Source organism: Podarcis bocagei (genome assembly GCF_964188305.1).
Source record: "Podarcis bocagei genome assembly, chromosome: 7".
Taxonomy (NCBI): Eukaryota; Metazoa; Chordata; class Lepidosauria; order Squamata; family Lacertidae; genus Podarcis; species Podarcis bocagei.
This window is the reverse complement of record NC_138132.1, coordinates 85,707,786-85,728,976: the sequence shown is the minus strand read 5'-3', so window position 1 is coordinate 85,728,976 and position 21,191 is coordinate 85,707,786. Positions and strand designations below refer to the sequence as shown.

The window sequence follows — 21,191 nt, the reverse complement described above, 5'->3', positions numbered from 1 at the left end:
TAGAGGCTCCATTAGCTAAAGTGTACCTCAGGTTAAGAACGGACCTCCAGAACGAATTAAGTTCCTAACCTGAGGTACCACTGTATTGATTTAATAAAATTTATATACCACTGGATTGTTAAAGCAAGACCCAGAGAAACTATTATTTTAACTTTTTGGAAGCCTCTTATTAAACACAGACTAAGGCTCACAGCATCTGGGTAGCCTTGTCTAAGCAAAAATGGTTTTAGCAGGCACCAAAAGGTATAGCGAAGATACCTGCCTGATATCAACAGGCAGGGAGTTCCAAAGTTTTAGAAGCATCTACTTGACATGCATTACAGTGGTACCTCAGGTTACATACGCTTCAGGTTACATACTCCAGTAACCCAGAAATAGTACCTCGGGTTAAGAACTTTGCTTCAGGTTGAGAACAGAAATTGTGCTCTGGCGGTGCGGCGGCAGCAGGAGGCCCCATTAGCTAAGTGGTGCTTCAGGTTAAGAACACTTTCAGGTTAAGTACGGACCTCCGGAATGAATTAAGTACTTAACCCGAGGTACCATTGTACTTCTGTGAGGTGGGGAGCAGAGAAGAGAGCTAGAAGGTGCAACCAATATTTTTATTTTGAAGGATGAAAGCCACTTTCAGGGACCCAGAAAGTGTTGCAGAAATCTTGCCAGGGAAAAGTGCTTTCTTGATCTAAGGCCACGGAGGTGTTGGCTTGGGTTTATTCCAAGGGAAAGGGAGGAACCTCTGAAGCAGAAGAGGGTGTTTGTGGCGAAACAAAGAGTCCAGAGGGGTGGGGGTCTCTGATGGGTGCTCTTGTTTCTCGTGGAGGCTGCAGAAGCCTTCAGCGGAAGTAGTTGGGGCAGTCGTGGGCTGTGAGATGCCAAGTTCTCTCAAAGGCCTCGACCACGCCGGGCAGGAGGGGACCCTCCTCGCTGCACTTGAGATTTTCCTGCAGCTGATCCATGGTGGACATCCCAATGATCACAGCATCACCAAGGTCAGCCTAGGGGGGGAAAGAGCAAGAAGAGGGAAAGGTGAACATTGGAAGACTCGGCTTACGAGGAAGGCCAAAGCTGACAGCAAAATTAAAAGAACGTTTTGGATTTTTTAAAATTAAAAAATTCCTTCCAGTAGCACCTTAAGGACCAACTAAGTTAGTTCTTGGTATGAGCTTTCGTGTGCATGCACACTTCTTCAGATACGATAAGTGTTCGTATCTGAAGAAGTGTGCATGCACACGAAAGCTCATACCAAGAACTAACTTAGTTGGTCCTTAAGGTGCTACTGGAAGGAATTTTTTTATTTTGACTATGGCAGACCAACACGGCTACCTATCTGTAATTGGATTTTTTATATCACAAAAGGACACCTCATTTGGGGTATACAGTGGCACCTCGGTTTTCGAGCGTCTCGGAAGCTGAACGTTTCAGTTTTTGAACCCCGAAAACCCAGAAGTACGGTAATTGATTGTGTTTTCGAACGCGCCTCAGAAGTCGAACAGCCCTGTTTAGGGAAGTTTTTAATGACTGATGTTTTAATGTATTTTTAATCTTTTGTTGGAAGCCGCTCAGAGAGACTAGGGAAACCCAGCCAGATGGGTGGGGTATGAAAATAATAATAATAATAATAATAATAATAATAATAATAATAATAATAATAATAATAATAAACAAAAACAAAAAAACCAGGTTTCCCCTTGATGCATCTTGCAGGGTGGTTGTGAGGATAAAAAACTGAGAGCAGGGGATATAAGTAGCATATGTCACCTCCAGAATATTAGACCTACCAGAAGTCATTTATTGATTCTGTTTTGGGAATACAGTGGTACCTCGGGTTGAGAACTTAATTCGTTCTGGAGGTCCGTTCTTAACCAGAAACTGTTCTTAACCTGAGGTACCACTTTAGCTAATGGGGCCTGCTGCTGCTGCTGTCCCGCCACTGCACGATTTCTGTTCTCATCCTGAGGTAAAGTTCTTAACCCAAGGTACTATTTCTGGGTTAGCGGAGTCTGTAACCTGAAACGTCTGTAACCCGAAGTACCACTGTAGAACAGTTTAGACCTGGCCTCAGACACACACACAAACTTCTTCCCCATACCATACCAGGCTGGCAGAAAAGTTCACCATTACCTGCAGCTTTGAGTGATGATAGATCCAGCGCAGGGCGGCTGAAGTCAAGCTGGGTGTGTCTGAGGCATACGCCTCGTGGAGGGCTTTCTCGACCAAGTCCACCCCCTGGAAATGATGCTTTTTCCAATACCTGCAGAGTTGTTGTTGTTTTAAAAAAAATAAGGTCATTTACATCCTGCATGTTTATATGTATACCTATATATCTGAATGAATCTTACATAATAAACAAAGCAAAATGGCAGTAATAGATGGCAGATACAATTGTATCAGGCCATCTGGTCCACACGCAGGATGCGAATGCAGCACCTGGTGTTCAGAGGTAGACTGCCACTGCGCCTAGAGGTTCCATTTAGTGCCATGGCTAACAAAATCACTGGGACGCGGGTGGCGCTGTGGGTTAAATCACAGAGCCTAGGACTTGCCGATCGGAAGGTTGGCAGTTCAAATCCCCGCAATGGGGTGAGCTCCCGTTGCTCGGTCCCTGCTCCTGCCAACCTAGCAGTTCGAAAGCACATCAAAGTGTGTATAACTTGCTGTTGAAATGGAATACTCAGGATGAAACGGTGAAGTCTGCTATGATTAAATGGGCACAAGATGTTGGACATAACATTATGTTTGCTGACTGGGAACAGTTGTGGACCACAGGTATGAAATTTACAGCATGTAATGCCCTAAGAGAGAATATTATGAAAATGATATACAGGTGGTACATGACACCAGTCAAGCTTGCAAAAATCTATCATTTGCCCGATAATAAATGTTGGAAATGTAAAGAAACTGAAGGTACATTCTTTCACCTTTGGTGGACGTGCCCAAGGATTAAGGCTTTCTGGGAGATGATTTATAATGAAATGAAAAAGGTATTTAAATATACCTTCCTGAAGAAACCAGAGGCCTTTCTTCTGGGCATTGTCGGCCAATTGGTGCCAAAGAAGGATAGAACTTTCTTTATGTACGCCACAACAGCAGCAAGAATACTCATCGCAAAGTACTGGAAGACACAAGATCTACCCACCCTGGAAGAATGGCAGATGAAGGTGATGGACTATATGGAACTGGCAGAAATGACTGGCAGAATCCGAGACCAGGGAGAAGAGTCGGTTGAAGAAGATTGGAAAAAGTTCAAAGATTATTTACAGAAACACTGTAAAATTAATGAATGTTAGAATGATGTTGGATAGAAACTAAGTGGTCTTTTGCTGTAATGCTATAAGGGAATATGAGAAAATGGCTATTAATAGGTAAAAAAAAATCAAGGTTATAATATTTAAAAATTGAAGATTAAGATGAATGAAGAGGGGAGGGATTTGCTGAATTAACAATTGGAACTGGAATACAGAAAAGGAAGGCGTGAGGAGGTCCAGGAAATAAGCAAATGAAAAATATGTGATAGAAAGATTGAACTGTTTTTTAACTATTTTTATTTTGTTTTTATTTTGTTTTTTGTTTTTTCTTTTTATTCTGTAAATTTTCTGAAAATCTTAATAAATATCTTATAAAAAAAACCAAAAGCACATCAAAGTACAAGTAGAGAAATAGGTACCGCTCCGGCGGGAAGGTAAATGGTGTTTCCGTGCGCTGCTCTGGTTCGCCAGAAGCGGCTTAGTCATGCTGGCCACATGACCCGGAAGCTGTACGCCGGCTCCCTCAGCCAATAAAGCAAGATGAGCGCTGCAACCCTAGAGTTGTCCGCGACTGGACCTAACGGTCAGGGGTCCCTTTACCTTTAACCCCGTATTTATTGCTCTGATCTCTTTCCTCCAAAAAACAAGAACTACTTCCCAGCATTAGCAGTTTAATTTCTTGCCCCTGTGTTCAAGAAGCTAGCCTCTTCCTACATCAACAGAATTGAGTCATCCCCTGCCTTCAAGTTGCAAGCCCCTTTTGTCATCTTTAGACCCACCTGTCCCTGTAGATTTTGGCCCAGTCGTTGCCGAAAAACCTGCTAGCTGGCTGCTGGTTCGAGTCTTTGTCTTCGTACTTGTACCTCCCAGTCAGGAGCCCTCCTGCAAGAGGTGAAAGTGAATGCCCAGACGTTAGGGACTCGAACCTTATAAGCGAAGGTGCCTCACTTAGGTCAATCCACTCCATTCTCACCCCACTGATAAAACTCCAGCACCTCTTTGGATTTCTGTCTGTCATTCTGCCCATAAAACAGCAACAACAATTAATAAATATGCATATTTTGTGCAAAGATCCCAAGGCAGTTCACAACAGAAGAAGTACAAAATGAGAACACAAAACAAAAGCGAGACCAATACCTGCAATAAATACCCCACACACGTTTTGCTTTGTTTTTATTATTTTATTTGGTCTGAGTATGTATGGCCGGGCAAGAAAGATTAACAGCAGGCAGATTTACAGCAGGCAAGAACTTCTGAAGGTCGGGTTGCAGTGTGAACAAGCTGTAAGAGCTGATTATTTTCGCCCAGATAACGTTCCTGTGGGAGTAGCCAGGACGCCGGGCTCTCCATGGATTACTATGCCTCCAGGGAGGAGGCGAAGGCGGCGTAGAGACAGGAGGCAAAGGCGGGGTTGTCGGGCTGGTGTCCTGGTAAGATTACAGAGGAGTCCATCTAAGCCACCACTCCCTAGCATATTTCTTGCTAATGTGAGATCTCTTGCCAACAAGATGGATGAATTGAGGCTGCAGGCAGCAAAGAATAGCCTTGTAAAAGATTGCTGCGTTTTATTTGTCATTGAGACATGGCTTCAACCGTCCATACCAGACACAGCTATTCAGTTGGAAGGCTGTGCGGTACATCGTCAGGACCGAGGCATGGACTTCGGAAAAACCAAAGGAGGGGGGCTGTGTGTATATGTGAACAAATGCTGGTCCAATAATTCTAAGATTGTGGGTAGTCACTGTTCACCGGATTTGGAATATGTGGCTGTTAAATGTAGACCAGTCTATCTCCCTAGGGAGTTCACAGCTGTTATGCTAACTGGCGTGTACGTGCCACCAGATGCCAATGCCAACTTGGCTTTGGGATGCCTGCAGAGCCTTATCAGCAGTCAGCAAGACAAGTACCCTGAAGCTGTGCACATCATTGCGGGAGACTTCAACCATGTTGAACTTAAAACAGTGCTTCCAACGCTCTATCAGCATGTGAAATGCCCCACAAGAGGGGATAAGACACTGGATAAAGTTTATTCGAATGTAAATCACGGCTATAGGGCTTTGCAGCTGCCACACTTGGGCCAGCCCGACCATATGTCTCTGTTCCTGGTACCAGCATATATCCCACTCGGGAAACGGGCTCCTAAAATATTAAAATCTGTTAAAATCTGGCCTGAAGGTGCTATTCACCAGCTGCAGGACTGTTTTGAGAGAACCAATTGGGATATTTTCGATCGTTCGGACCTGGAGGAGCACACGGCGGCAGTTCTGTGCTATATCAATCACTGCACAGATACTGTCACAGTAAATAAATCCATCCGGTTTTATCCTAATCAAAAACCCTGGATGAATGGAGAGGTCCAGTGCCTGCTGCGGGAAAGGAACAGGGCTTTCAGGTCGGGCGAGGTGCAGCTTTACAGTGTGGCAAGAGCAAACTTGAAGAGGGGTATTCGACGGGCAAAACTGGATTATAGGCAGAGGATTGAGGATAATTTAAGGAGCAACAACATAAGACAGATGTGGCAGGGGATTCAGCATATTACCAACTACAAACCTAACCTTGGCGCTGTCGACGGCGACCCTATGCTGGCGGAGGAGCTTAACCTCTTCTTTGCTCGCTTTGAGAAGGAGCCACCTGAGACGCCGGTACTACAGCCACCAGCCCATAGGGGCCCCTCATTCACTGTAGAGGAGCACGAGGTGAGACAAGTATTGAGGATGGTGAATCCGAGGAAGGCGGCTGGACCTGATGGCATCACTGGAAAGGTGTTGAAGGGCTGTGCGGATCAGCTGGCGAGGGTCTTTACTAAGATCTTCAACAAGTCCTTACACCAGTCTATTGTCCCACCCTGCCTGAAGTCGTCAACTATTGTCCCTCTGCCTAAAAAATCCACAATCAGTAGTTTGAATGACTACAGACCAGTTGCACTGACTCCAATCATCATGAAGTGTTTTGAGAAACTGGTGCGCCGTCATATTATTTCTTGTCTTCCATCAACTTTTGACAACTACCAGTTTGCATACAGGGCAAATAGATCCACAGAAGACGCTATCACCACCACTCTCCATGCTGCTCTGTCCCATCTGGAGCAGCCGGGGAATTATGTGAGGCTGCTGTTTGTGGATTTTAGCTCTGCTTTTAACACTATCCTCCCCCATAGACTGGTGTCCAAGCTAGAGACGATTGGACTCCCCAACTCCACCTGTCTCTGGGTTTTGGATTTTTTGTCAGAACGTTCTCAGAGGGTTAGAGTAGGGTCACATGTGTCTACAGCCCTTAGCCTTAACACCGGCTCACCACAGGGTTGCGTGTTGAGTCCCCTGCTCTATGCTCTCTATACGTATGACTGTACAGCCATCTACTCCAGCAACAAAATCATCAAGTTTGCTGATGACACTACGGTGGTGGGGCTCATTTCAGGAGGGGATGAGTCCGCCTATCGGGACGAGGTGGAGCGGCTCTGTGTTTGGTGTGGAGAGAACAATCTGGCTCTTAATACGGCTAAGACCAAGGAATTGGTGGTGGATTACAGGGAAAAAAAGGCGGACATTCAGCCCTTGTATATCAACGGGGAACGGGTGGAGAGGGTGGCGGAATTCAGGTTTTTGGGAGTGACTATGGATCAGGGCATGACTTGGAGCGCAAATACCACTGCTCTGGTGAAGAAGGCCCAGCAGAGAATTTATTTCCTCAGACTTTTAAAAAAGAACAATCTGAGTGAGAGACTGCTGGTGTCCTTCTACCGAGGCTCCATAGAGAGCATACTTACATACTGTATTTGTGCTTGGTTCTCCAGTTGTACAGCTAGGGAGAGGAAGGTGCTCCAGAAGGTCATAACCACAGCCCAAAGGATTATTGGTCACCCTCTCCCACCTTTGGAAGAACTGTACGGTTCCCGTTGCCTTAGGAAAGCAAACAACATCCTGCAGGATCCATCTCACCCGGGATACAGTCTGTTTGCACTACTGCCTTCTGGCAGGAGGTATAGAAACATCAAGTCAAGGACAAATAGACTGAAAAACAGTTTCTATCCAAGAGCTGTGGCCTTTTTGAATGCTGTAACTCGATAGTGAGATCTGGGAGTTTTTGGGGGTGGGGGTGGGTGTGGTTGGAAGGTGGTTTGTTTGATTGTTGTTGTTGTTTTGCTTTTGTTGTTTTTAAGGGATGGCATCCAATTTCGTTGCACTTGTGCAATGTTGCACTAGTGTAATGACAATAAAGAATCTATCTATCTATCTATCTATCTATCTAATCTATCTATCTATCTAAAAACCATAGATTGTTAATCAGCCTGATTGAAGAGAAACATTTTCGCCTGGTGCCTAAAGTTTTGCAGCCCTGCCACTGAAACCACCCCATTCCCTGGCATTCCTTGCCAGACCCGTACCAGCCAGCGGATTATATGCGTAGAATCGAATCCCAAAGTGTCTAAGGCATGGCAGCAATTCGGTCTCCACTTGGCGTGTTGTAGCGTTGTACATGCCCTTTGGGGAAAAGACAGTAAAAAACAAAATTCATAAAGAAACCTTGGAGCAGACTGTTGTGTTGCAAAATCCCTTCTGCCCACTGACCAAGGGAACTGCCACTACTACAGGTGCCATCAAACATCCGTTCTGCATTTGTAAGAAACTGGTCATTTATTGTGGCGGCACCTTTGGAACTCCCTGCCGATTGACATTGGGAGAAGGGAAGGGAGAGAGAGAGTTTGTTCTGTTTCCTATTATGTTGTGGATTTTTGTGCTTTCATACATACTGTAAACTGCCCTATGAGCCTCGGATGAAGGGCAGAATAGAAATCTAATAAATCATCAACATGATTTATGCTGCACCAATGGGACATCTGCAAGCGAAATTCAAGCCCAAGAGCCCTTTCCCCTCCTTCAGTTTCCAGCAGTTGGTGTTTATCCAATAAAAACCATTGGAAAGTAGCTATTATGGAAATATGTATTCCAAACTACCTGCGTAAGTCTTGCAGAACAAATACATTTTCAGCGTGTATTTAAAGGCTGGCACAGAAGGCACTGGCTGGCAGAGAATTCCACAGGACTGGGCCAATCAAGGCTTGGTTTCTTGTCAAATAATAGAAACACAATGCAATATCAAACATTAAAAAGAAAAACCAGTGTGCTGGTCCCGGGGGTAAGGTACCGTGAGTGTAGCAGAGTCCACACGAGGCGGGGCGAGGTCCGATGCAGAGAGACGGGCGGGGAACAGGAACGCTGGAACAGAAGGCTGAGCAGGTAACAGGAACACCGGATGGTCGGGAACAGGAGGCCGAGCAGGGAACAGGAGTACTGGATAGTCAGGAACAGGAAGCCGAGCAGGGAACAGGAGTACCGGTTAGTCAGGAACAGGAGGCCGAGCAAGGATCAGGATCACAGGAAGGTCCGAAGCCAACAACGACGTTGCTCCCGCAACCTGGGGCCGGGATGAGTGGGCTTTTATCCTCTTCTAAGGTCAGGGGCGGTCCCGACCCCCAGGAGCCCCGCCTACTCTGGCCTTAAGGCGAGCACTCCTCCTGGGGGCAACTAGTTCCCTTCGCCTCTCTGCCCTAAGCCTCTGCAGATCAGGAGAGGCCGAAGGGTTACTGGGCCCTGGAGGAGGCTCACCTGTGGCCACTGAGTCATCAGGCCCCTCTGGGGCCAGGAGGACTTCACCTGGGGCCAGCTCCTGCTGCACTGCCACAGGTGCAGGCTCTTCAGCCTCTAGGCCTTGCCCCAGTTCAGCCGGCCCTGGAGGCGGGGACTCCTGTGCAGGCTGGGATTCCTCTGTTTCATCCTCCGAATCGGAATCCCAGGCCATCACAACCAGCAACACTCCTGCCGGTGGTCTCAGTGACTGAGCTGGGCTTTGTAGACTCATTGCAGGACTTTCCAATGCTACAATCCTATGATTCTAATACACAGACTTAAACCATTACCAGCTTGGTCAGTGGTCAAGAGTGATGGAAGCTGAGAGTCCAGACATGTCTGGAGGGGCCACAGGTTGCCCAGCCCTGACCAAACACCTTGGGGAGAAGACCTCCATTCGTCCACCCAGCTCTCACCTGGTACACTGTTGGCAACACCCAGTTGTTGGCCTTGCAGATGCCATAGATTTCCGCCACCTGCCACGAGGCATAGTTGGAGAGACCCAGTTCCTTAAACTTCCCCTGTCGGAAGGGAAAAAAAACAAATAAGCCCCTGTATTTTTAGCTCTATGTTCACAGACGGTCTTACAACCAGAAGAGGAGGCTGGGTTCTGGATCAGACCAAAGGATCTGGTGGTTAAATGAGGACTAGGGACATGGGAGACCAGGGTTCAAATCCCCTCTTGGCCATGAATGGATGACTGTGGGAGACCAGTCACTGCCTCTTAGCCTCACCTAAATTGGATTGGATTGACTTAAATTAAATTAATTAGCAGGGCAGGTAAGAATCATGTACAGTAGCCCCACAAGCTTCATGGGGGTTACATTCCAGGGATTGCACCTAAAGCCAAAATCATGTGAAGTCAAAACCCATTTATTTCAATACCATACAGGATCACTAACCACCATCCTCTTTCTGACCCTTTTATTTTATTTTATTTTATTTTATTTTTGCCATGCGAATAAAACTCAATGCGCACAAGCTAAATGTGCATAAGCTGTGGCCATAATGTAGGCCACCCAGAGCTGCTTGGGATGAAAAAAGGTGGAATGTAAATGCAAATAAATAAATAAATAAAATCTAATTAATGGTCCCCCGCCCACTGTTTGGGTGTTTCCTTGACGTCAGAGCAAATGTAAATGACTTAAACAGCGATGCAACTTTAGTTCAGATAGCAGACAAGAGCGAGACAAACAAGGTTTGTATTTGGCAGAAGGCAAACTGCAGCAGAAAGGAAGCACGGTGGATTGTGCTGAATGAACGCCGGTTGGAACGGAACTCGTGACTTTTGCACCCCTCTATTCTGGACACCAGTGTGGAATATTGCAGGCCTTGCATGTGTGTTATTTTAACTCAGGGACTGGAAGGCGCCTCAATTTGTTTAGAAGGAAAAGGTAAAGGTAAAGGGACCCCTGACCATTAGGTCCAGTTGTGGACGACTCTGGGGTTGCGGCGCTCATCTCGCTTTATTGGCCAAGGGAGCCGGCGTACAGCTTCCGGCTCATGTGGCCAGCAAGACTAAGCCGCTTCTGGCGAACCAGAGCAGCGCACGGAAATACCATTTGCCTTCCCGCTGGAGTGGTACCTATTTATCTACTTGCACTTTGACGTGCTTTCGAACTGCTAGGTTGGCAGGAGCAGGGACCGAGCAACGGGAGCTCCCCCCGTCGCAGGGATTCGAACTGCCGACCTTCTGATCGGCAAGTCCTAGGCTCCGTTGTTTAACCCACAGCGCCACCCGCGTCCCTTTTAGAAGGATAGGGGGATACAAAAGCAGCACATCCAACACCGACTGGGAGGCCCAAATGAGCCGCCCAGTCATGAGAATCAGCTTCCCGCCCCCCCCCCGAAAACCCCAGTTTTTGCACCTCTCTGTGTAGCTCATTGCAGGCCTTCAGCGTCTCTTCCAGGGGGGTGGTGTGGTCAGGCATATGGAGGTAGAAGAGGTCAACACACTTCGCCTGCAGCCTCTGGAGGGATGTCTCCAGTTGGGAGCGAACACCATCAGCCTTCAGAGTATTGCCCTCCAATGGATTTGCCTTGGTGGCTACCTTGACTGGTGGGGAAGAGAGGACTAGATCAGGGAAGTACAGTAGTACCTTGGGTTACAGACGCTTCAGGTTACAGACACTTTAGGTTACAGACTCCGCTAACCCAGAAATAGTACCTCGGGTTAAGAACTTTGCTTCAGGATGAGAACAGAATTTGCACCGTGGTGGCAGCAGGAGGCCCCATTAGCTAAAATGGTGCTTCAGGTTAAGAACAGTTTCAGGTTAAGAACGGACCTCCAGAACGAATTAAGTTCTTAACCCGAGGAACCACTGTAGAGCCTTACTGTGCGTTGGTCAGCATGCACTGATCTACACACATAAAACAAATTCACACACTGGCGTCTTCCAAAAACCCAACCCAAACCCAACCCTTTTGTGAAACATGGACCACTTATAAACGCCATCTCCATCTCCTTGAAAGATTCCATCAACGGTGTCTCCGAAAATTTTTACACCTCACTTGGGAAGACAGGCAAACTAATGCCAGTGTCCTGGGAGAAGCAAAGATCACCAGTATCAAAGCAATTGATTCTTCAACATCAACTTTGTTAGACTGTTCATGTGGTGCGGATGCCTGATTATGGTCTTCCAAAGCAACTACTCAATGGAAAGCGTAATGCTGGTGGTCAACAAAAGAGGTTTAAAGACTCTCTCAAGGCAAATTTAAAAAAAAGTAGTATAAACTCTGACAACTGGGAAACAAACACTGGCCTGCAAGCGCTCCAGTTGGAGAACAGCCTTTACCAAAGGTGTCGTGGGCTTTGAAGACACTTGAACTCAGGACGCAAGGGAGAAACGTGCTAAGAGGAAGGCACGCTTGGCAAACCCTCACCGTGATCAGCTCCCACCAATGTCTCCACTGTGGAAGGACGTGTGGATCCAGAATTGGCCTCCGCAGTCGCTTACAGACTCACTTTTAAAACCGTGTTCATGGAAGACAATCTTACTAGGCTATGAGTGGTCACCAAAGAAGGTATGATCAGGGAAGGAAAGGAACTCTGACTGCATTCTGTAAAGAGGAACCCCCAACACCAGGATGAGGAGCAAACAAATATTAACAAGGCAGGCAGATCGACTTGAGGGAGCTGGGAACGTTTAGCCTGGGAAAGAAGAAACATCTGCCATGGATGCTTTAAGTTGAGATGCTGGCATTGAAGGGGGGTTGGACTAGATGGCCCTCGGGATCCCTTCCAGCTTCTATGATTCTATGTTCAAACTTCCTTTCCCTTCTCAAGCTGCTTAGCAACTTCCACTGGCCTTCAGATTAGGTGGGGAGGCTTTCAGTATAATCAGGGATCTTTGCAAACTTCCCAGGAGACTTTTGACCACTGGAATAAAGGCAAGGGTTTTAAAGGTGCCGTCAGCCCTTTTGATTGATTTCTAGCTCTTTGAGTTGTTGACTAACCAGATTATCAACCCTCTGAGGCAATAAATTTAAGAGCAGAGAGAGACCAAAAGATGCAGGGATCATGTTGCTAATGGGCCTGGTTGGTGGAGCAACCCAATTAAAAATCTGGTGTGGGGGTAGCAACTGGTCCATTTTTGAGCTTCAGTGGGCAAGGATGCACCCAGAGATGGGGAATCCATGTTTCAATGTCTCTGGCCTTCCAGATGTTGCTGGAACAACTGATGAAAATTAAGAAAATGAAAGGCCAAACTATCAAAGAAAGACAAAGAATGAGGACAGTTGAGCAGGGGTTTAAAATGGGGGTGGGGTGGAATTGGATCAGTTCTGACTGCATGGAAAGGGTGGGGAGATAGGAGAAATGAACTCGGTGCTCAAATGCACAGTTGCTCTGTTGTTGCTGCTGTTTTGCAGGCTGGTCTAGGCAGCAGACCCGCACCCCCCCCCCCAGCCTCAGCGTGTCATACGAAGCTGTCAAACAGAGCCAGACCACTGGTCCACCGAGCCCAGTTATGTCTACCCTGACCGGCAGCAGCTCTCCAGGGTTTCAGGCACGTTGCAGTCCCAGCCCAACCCTGAGATGCCCGTGGGAATTGAATTGTATGATGCAAGACAGACGCTCTCCCCTTCCAGCCAGGACTCCTATAGGCGCGCCTGCAAAACGGAACTCGATTCGAATCCTGATGAAGCTCCGCTGAGAGTTCGCGCCAAGTGTCAATGCGTGCGAAGCACTCTGCATGCGCTCAGAGGAACCGTTGCCGGCCAGCTGGGCTCGACAACGTATAGAGCAGCCCTACCTACCTGCCGCCGCAGCTTTGGGTTCAGCCGCCAGCCAGGCGCCCAGGATCCGCTCCGACTCGCCCCCCGCGTACATATGCGCGGTATCCACCTCGCAGTGCCCGCGGGCCAGGAACGCGCGCAGCATGGCCCCACTGGCCGCCGCGTCTGCCCTGCGCCCGAACTCCATGGTGCCCAGCACCGAGCGCACCCTGCGGCTCTGCCCGCGTAGCCCCGACATCCCGGCGGCTGAAGCCCCTCGATCTGCCTCTGGCAGAACTCGAACTCGCCACCAGGTCCTGGGCAAAGGCAATCGCATCACCACTGTTTGCGCATGCGTCAGCGCCTCATTTCCACTCCTACTCCCTCCCAGGAGAAGGGAACGTCTCTAATTTCCTGATTCCAGAAGCGAAGGAAGAGCCTTGCCGGATAAATTCGGGTCCCTTATCCTGCCATGTCCTGTATATTGTCTCCCTGCTTATTTAACTTATAGGTAGAATTTAACATGCGGAAGGCTGGGCTGGATGAATCCCAAGCCAGAATTAAGATTGCCGGAAGAAATATCAACAACCTCAGATATGCCGATGACACAACATTGATGGAAGAAAGTGAGGAGGAATCAAAGAACCTTTTAATGAGGGTGAAAGAGGAGAGCGCAAAATATGGTCTGAAGCTCAACATCAAAAAAACGAAGATCATGGCCACTGGGCCCATCACCTCCTGACAAATAGAAGGGGAAGAAATGGAGGCAGTGAGAGATTTTACTTTCTTGGGCTCCATGATCACTGCAGATGGTAATAGCACTCATGAAATCAAAAGATGCCTGCTTCTTGGGAGGAAAGCAATGACAAACCTAGAGAGCATCTTAAAAAGCAGAGACATCACCTTGCCAACAAAGGCACATATAGTTAAAGCTATGGTTTTCCCAGTAGTGATGTATGAAAGTGAGAGCTGGACCATAAAGAAGGCTGATCTCCGAAGAATTGATGCTTTTGAATTCTGGTGCTGGAGGAGACTCTTGAGAGTCCCATGGACTGCAAGAAGATCAGACCTATCCATTCTGAAGGAAATCAGCCCTGAGTGCTCACTGGAAGGACAGATCCTGAAGCTGAGGCTCCAATACTTTGGCCACCTCATGAGAAGAGAAGACTCCCTGGAAAAGACCCTGATGTTGGGAAAGAGGAGAAGGGGACGACAGAGGACGAGATGGTTGGACAGTGTTCTCGAAGCTACCAGCATGAGTTTGACCAAACTGCAGGAGGCAGTGGAAGACAGGAGTGCCTGGCGTGCTCTGGTCCAGGGGGTCACGAAGAGTCGGACACGACTAAACGACTAAACAACAACAACAACATCCTGCCATGTCATTTTAACCTTTGTTTGTTTGTTTTATTTATTGCATTTTCCTCCAAGCTGCTCAATGTTTCTCTCTGGCATTCCTCATTTAATCCTAGCAACAGCCCTGCCAGGTAGGCTTGGCCAAGACTCAATATGGAACAAATAATTTGCTTAATATGTCATTGGTTGTCTCTGTTTTAAAACTGCTGGCTGATAAATTTATCAGTAGGCGGATAGATTCTGTGCCCGTTTCTTCTTGAGCTTTAGATCTGCATTGGCACTTTGTAGTAAACGTTTTGCATAGTTTGGATATGAACCGTTTATAGAGAGGTTTCCGTCAGTTAAGTGGTATTTTAAAACTGGCAAATATATAGATAACAACCGCAGAAATAACGGGCATCCAGGAAGTCCCCAAGCAGGAAAAAAAGCAACAGCCTGCTGGATCAAGCCAACAGGGCAGCATCCTGGTCTCACAGTGGACATTATGGGATGCTCAAAAGCATGATTCCAATGCCAAAGCACTCTCCCTTCCTGTGGTTTCCAGCGACTGGTATTTAGGAACATTACTGCTTCCAACTGAATGGACCTAAGTTATCCTTGTCTAGTAACTTTGGTCAGTCTATTCCGAGTAGGACTAGCATTGGATACAAGCCCCCCCCCCAACTCCTCTGGAGGAAAAATGGACTAGGAATGACTTTTTTTTAAAAGGCCTAATGACGAGAAGGAGGAGGGAAGCCTTCAGAGAGGGTAAAACGCTCTGTGCATGCTCAGAGGCACTGTTTTTACAATCACCCTCAATTGCCACCTCTGTTCAGTGTAATACTGTAACAGAACGGTAAGTTTGCGCCACAAAGAGCTTACTAAAAGCTGGGAATGTAAGAAAGCAAAAAGCTTCTGGGAAATGATACATAATGAGATGAAAATGATGTTGAAATATACATTTATTAAAAAAAACCAGAAGCATTTCTATTTGGCATTGTAGGGGAGGATATTAATAGACAGGATAATAAACTGTTTTTATATGCAATAACGGTAGCAAGAATACTATTGGCAGAGAAATAGAAACAAGAAGAGTTACCGACAAAAAAGGAATGGGAGGCGAAATTAATGGACTATGCAGAATTAGACAAGATGACAGGAAGGAATCGAAACCTGCAGGACCAGAGATCCTCAGAGGACTGGAGTAAATATGTGAACTATTTGAAAAGCAATTGTAATCAACAGATTACGCTAGTAGGATTGCAAGAAGTTTTGTAATATTGCAGAGTAAAGTATGAAGAGAATTATTAGTGAAGGACCATTAAAAGTAATAGTGAAATTAATGAAATGCAGATTAAGTGATAAAGATTGAAAAATCTTCAGATGTGGTTGATGGAACTCCAAAACACTGAATAAGACAAGAAAAAAATGTTGTATGTTTTTTGGAAATTTCATGTAAAAATTAATAAAAAAATATATTTTTTAAAAAAGCTTACTAAAAGCTGACCGTGGGTTCTACAGTGTCGGCAAGGTGACTCAGGAAGGTGACTACCTTGACTGGTGGAGAAAAGGACGTGATAAGGGAACAAAACAAACCTGAGCTCCTGCCAAACACAGACAAGGAGGGTGTATGAAATTATCAGAAACTCCAGGACCTTGGACTACCTGCAGCCCTCCTGATCTGCCTATCTTGCCCTTGGGATGGTTCGCAAGCCCCATCTCTTAATGGCTCTGTGTTGGAAAGTGTCCTTGAAGTCTGGCAATACACCTCCCTTGCCTGGATTGCAGAAAAAGATTCCCGCCCCCCCCCCACCCTGCCATATTGGATCACAGATTCACATAATTGTAAAGTTGGAAGGGATCCCAGGTATACTGCCACTGACTGTGGAAGTTCTATCTTGTAACTCAAAGCTGCAGGTAGACCCATCCCCAAATTGTAAGAACCGTCATTTTTGTATGCCACAACTGCTGCTCGAATCTTACTAGCTAAAAAGTGGAAAATGCAAGAAGTACCAACTGTGGAAGAATGGCAGGTGAAGATGATGGATTTTTCGGAGCTAGCCGACCTGACCGGAAGAGTCCGCGACCGGAAGGAGGAAGAGTATCAGGAAGAATGGACGAAATTTAATGACTATTTAGTTAAATATGTTCAGCTAAATTAATTGGAAAAAAACTTGCAATTAAAAGATAGGATTAGGATTTAAATATGTAATGTGTTGAATTAATATGTTTAATGCTGAATTGGTAAGAAAGAAAGATGTTAAGTGATTAAGTTTATAAGAATTATGATTTGGAAAACCGTTAAAATGATTCGCACTGAAATTCAACTAGGGGGATACGAGGAAGTCACTTAACAATGTTAATAAGACTAGTTTTAACAAGGTTATGATTTATGTTTGTTTGTATGTTTGTGTGTTTACAATTTTGTGAAAATCAATAAAAATAAATTGGAAAAACAAAAACAAATTGTAAGAACCGTCCTGGATCAGACCAATCCTGTCTATTAGCTCTTTTTAACCTGTTCATAAATGACCTGGAATTAGGTTTACCAAATTGTTCAGAGATGGTAAGGAGCCCCAAAAGGATCTCTCCATACTGGGCAAATGAGCAGTAAAATAGCAATTAAAGAAGTAAAAAAAGTACATTTCCCCTCCATTTCCTAGACGAAGGCCATAATACAAGTGAGCATCAGATCAGCACGGCCCAGCTCTGAGCATGTGCAGAGTGCTTTCCCTTCTCAGGCCCCTAAGCAAGCCTTTGCCGCACTAACAGGAGATTTTGTCAGCTGGACCAAAGGTAACAATGCAAATGGTCCTTTTGATTTGCAGGTTGTTGATTAACCGGATGACCAACCCTGGAAAGAAAGAACAGTAAGAGCAAAGGTTGAAAGGGGGAGGAATTGTCCTGCTAATGCACCTGCTTGCTGCAGAAATCTAACTGGAACTGGGGGGAAAGCAACTGGTTCATATTTAAATGATTACACTCCCTGGCAAAGAGACACCCAGAGATGGGACACTTCCATGGCCTTCCAGATGTCACGAAATTCACAATTTAACTCCTGCATTTGCAGCACTCAGTGAGCTCTCATTTGGGACGCGGGTGGCGCTGTGGGTTAAACCACAGAGCCTAGGGCTTGCCAATCAGAAGGTTGGCGGTACGAATCCCCCCTGACGGGGTGAGCTCCTGTTGCTCGGTCCCTGCTCCTGCCAACCTAGCAGTTCGAAAGCACGTCAAAGTGCAAGTAGATAAATAGGTACCGCTCCAGCGGGAAGGTAAACGGCGTTTCCGTGTGCTGCTCTGGTTCGCCAGAAGCAGCTTAGTCATGCTAGCCACATGACCCAGAAGCTGTACGCCGGCTCCCTTGGCCAATAAAGCGAGATGAGCACTGCAACCCCAGAGTCGGTCACTAGTGGACCTAATGGTCAGGGGTCCCTTTACCTTTACTATGATCTCTCATTATTCCTGATCACCAGCCAGGTGGGTTGGGGATGAAGGGGGCTGGTGACAGAGAACATTTGCAGAGCAGCAGGCCCGTATCTCCCCCATTTCTGGAATCTAGATTAACGGGGGCAGGGATTTATTTAGGGGAGGGATGAGGGTGAATCACCTTTGACTGCACTGAAAGGTTGGAGGGTAGGAGAAGGGAGAGATGCACTCCACACATGCTCAAACGCACCATTGCATGGTTGTTGATTTTTTATTTATTTATAATAATATTTATTAAAGTTTAGTACACAAATTTTAAACAAGTTTTAAACATAAAATACATAGGACAGAAAGAGTTACAAAATAAAAAAGAGTGCAGAAATTCAACAAAAAGACAGTTAACAAAATAAAGAGAGTCATAACAAACACCAATAAATCCACCCAGAAAAAAAGAGAGATTCTATCTCCATATATTGTATTTTGTTCACTAGTTTCTTGACCTCCTTGCACCTCCCTTTTTGTATTCCAGTTCAAATATTTAGTTCAGCAAATCCTTACCCTCTGTCATTTAACCTTGCTCAACGTCTTAAACTATAATAGAAATATAATTTCCGTCATTATCAATCCAAATTTATATATTCTTATTAATATTATTACTAACACCACTTATTTTCAGTCCAACGTCCATTTAACATTCATTAATTTTACAGTCGTCTTTAAATTTTTTCCAATCTTCTTCCACCGACTCTTCTCCCTGGTCTCGGATTCTGCCAGTCATTTCTGCCAATTCCATATAGTCCATCACCTTCGTCTGCCATTCTTCCAGAGTGGGTAGATCTCGCGTCTTCCACTACTTTGCGATGAGTATTCTTGCTGCTGTTGTTGCATACAGAAAAAAAGTTCTATCCTTCTTTGGCACCAAATGGCCGGCGATGCCCAAGAGAAAGGCCTCTGGTTTCTTCGGGAAGGTATATTTAAATACTTTTTTCAGTTCATTATATATCATTTCCCAGAAAGCCTTAATCTTTGGGCACGTCCACCAAAGGTGAAAGAATGTACCCTCTGTCTCTTTACATTTCCAACATTTATTATCGGGCAAATGGTAGATTTTTGCAAGCTTGACTGGGGTCATGTACCACCTATAAATCATTTTAATAATATTCTCTCTCAGGGCATTGCATGCCGTAAATTTTATACCGGTGGTCCACAACTGTTCCCAGTCAGCAAACATAATGTTATGTCCAACATCTTGTGCCCATTTAATCATAGCAGATTTCACCATTTCATCCTGAGCATTCCATTTCAACAGCAAGTTATACATTCTTGACAAGTTCTTAGTTTTGGGATCTAACAGTTCTGTTTCCAATTTTGATTTTTCCACCTGGAAGCCAATTTTTTAATCTGAATTAAAGGTCTCTCTTATTTGGTAGGAATGAAGCCAGTCTGGCACTTTATCTTTTAGTTTCTCAAAACTCTGCAGCTTCAATTTGTCTCCTTCCTGCTCCAAAATTTCCCAATATTTCGGCCACTTGGCCTCCATATTGAGCTTTTTCAGAGCCTTTGCCTCCATTGGTGACAACCACCTTGGGGTTCTATTTTCAAGTAAGTCTTTGTATCTTGTCCAGACATTAAACAATGTGATTTTTTGCAGGCTGGACTAGACAGAAGACAACAACAGATCCTAGGAAACTACCTTACTCGGCTCCCTTGGTCCATGAAACTCTGGATTGTCTGCACTGACTGGCAGCAGCAACTGCTCTCCAGGGTTTCAGGCAAGGCACACACACCTGCAGCGTTAACTGGGACCTTTTGCTTGCATGCAAGGCTGGCGCTGAGCGTGTGCACAGAACTCGATTCGAATCTAGATCAGACTCCGGTGATTACTCGCGGCTCTGTGTGTGTGTGGGTGGCACTCTGCATGCGCTCAGAAGAACCGTTGCTGACCTGCTGGACCTCTAGAGCAGCCTTCGTCTCCGGCCCCCCATTCCACCGACCCACCTGCCGCCGCAGCCTTGGGTTCAGCCGCCAGCCAGGCGCCCAGGATCCGCTCCGACTCGCCCCCCGCGTAAATATGCGCGGTATCCACCTCGCAGTGCCCGCGGGCCAGGAACGCGCGCAGCATGGCCCCGCTGGTCGCCGCGTCTACCCTGCGCCCGAACTCCATGGTGCCCAGCACCGAGCGCACGCCGCGGCTCTGCCCGCGTAGCCCCGACATCCCGGCGGCTGCAGCAGTTCGATCTGCCTCCGGCCGGACTCGAACTCGCCACCAGCTGAGAAACCGCCTTTTAAAGCACGCGTGACGCCACGCCTTCCCTTCCCAGGTAAGGGGCCGTCTCAAAATTCCTGCAGCGTCTTTTTAGAGCATGCCATTTTGCAGCATGTCGTTTTGTATGCCTGGTTTAAAAGGGCTGCTTTCAAGCAGCGCCTTCAGTCAGAGTGTCCTGCTAAGGTCTGGGAGACCTGGGTTCAAATTCCCCACTGGGCTATGAACTCGCTTAGGTGCCACCTTGTGCCGGTCACTACTGTCTATCTCAGCCTAACCTACCTCTCAGGGTTGTTGTGGGGATTAAAGGAGGAGGGAGGGAGAATCTGTGAGCCAATGCTTTCAAGCAACTTGGAGAAAAATAGTAGGATACAGAATTCAACTCCCTCAGGAGGTTGAGGGCTCTCCTTCCTTGGAGTTCGTTTTTTATAGATAGATAGATAGATAGATAGATTCTTTATTGTCATTACACTAGTGCAACATTGCACAAGTGCAACGAAATTGGATGCCATCCCTTAAAAACAACAAAAGCAAAACAACAACAACAACCAAACAAACCACCTTCCAACCACACCCACCCCCACCCCCCAAAACTCCCAGATCTCACTATCGAGTTACAGCATTCAAAAAGGCCACAGCTCTTGGATAGAAACTGTTTTTCAGTCTATTTGTCCTTGACTTGATGTTTCTATACCTCCTGCCAGAAGGCAGTAGTGCAAACAGACTGTATCCCGGGTGAGATGGATCCTGCAGGATGTTGTTTGCTTTCCTAAGGCAACGGGAACCGTACAGTTCTTCCAAAGGTGGGAGAGGGTGACCAATAATCCTTTGGGCTGTGGTTATGACCTTCTGGAGCACCTTACTCTCCCTAGCTGTACAACTGGAGAACCAAGCACAAATACAGTATGTAAGTATGCTCTCTATGGAGCCTCGGTAGAAGGACACCAGCAGTCTCTCACTCAGATTGTTCTTTTTTAAAAGTCTGAGGAAATAAATTCTCTGCTGGGCCTTCTTCACCAGAGCAGTGGTATTTGCGCTCCAAGTCATGCCCTGATCCATAGTCACTCCCAAAAACCTGAATTCCGC

The 21,191-nt window shown here is 46.3% G+C and overlaps 1 protein-coding gene across 2 annotated transcripts; it reads right to left on the bottom strand.

Moving 5' to 3' along the window:
* Positions 1–585: 585 nt before the first annotated feature.
* On the bottom strand, positions 586–20,113 carry LOC308591968 (aflatoxin B1 aldehyde reductase member 4-like). Of its 2 annotated transcripts, none has more exons than XM_081203186.1 (7): positions 19,841–20,113; positions 10,738–10,925; positions 9,286–9,390; positions 7,627–7,723; positions 4,022–4,124; positions 2,119–2,248; positions 586–992 (listed from the first exon to the last, which is right to left on the bottom strand). In XM_081203186.1, the coding sequence occupies exons 1-7, from the start codon at positions 20,055–20,057 to the stop codon at positions 831–833; spliced, it is 1,002 nt and encodes a 333-aa protein (XP_081059312.1). In that variant the 5' UTR covers positions 20,058–20,113; the 3' UTR covers positions 586–830. The 2 variants fall into 2 exon arrangements, with proteins under 2 accessions (XP_081059312.1, XP_081059311.1); XM_081203185.1 differs by lacking the exon at positions 19,841–20,113 and adding an exon at positions 13,127–13,586.
* Between the last annotated feature and the right edge of the window lie 1,078 nt (positions 20,114–21,191).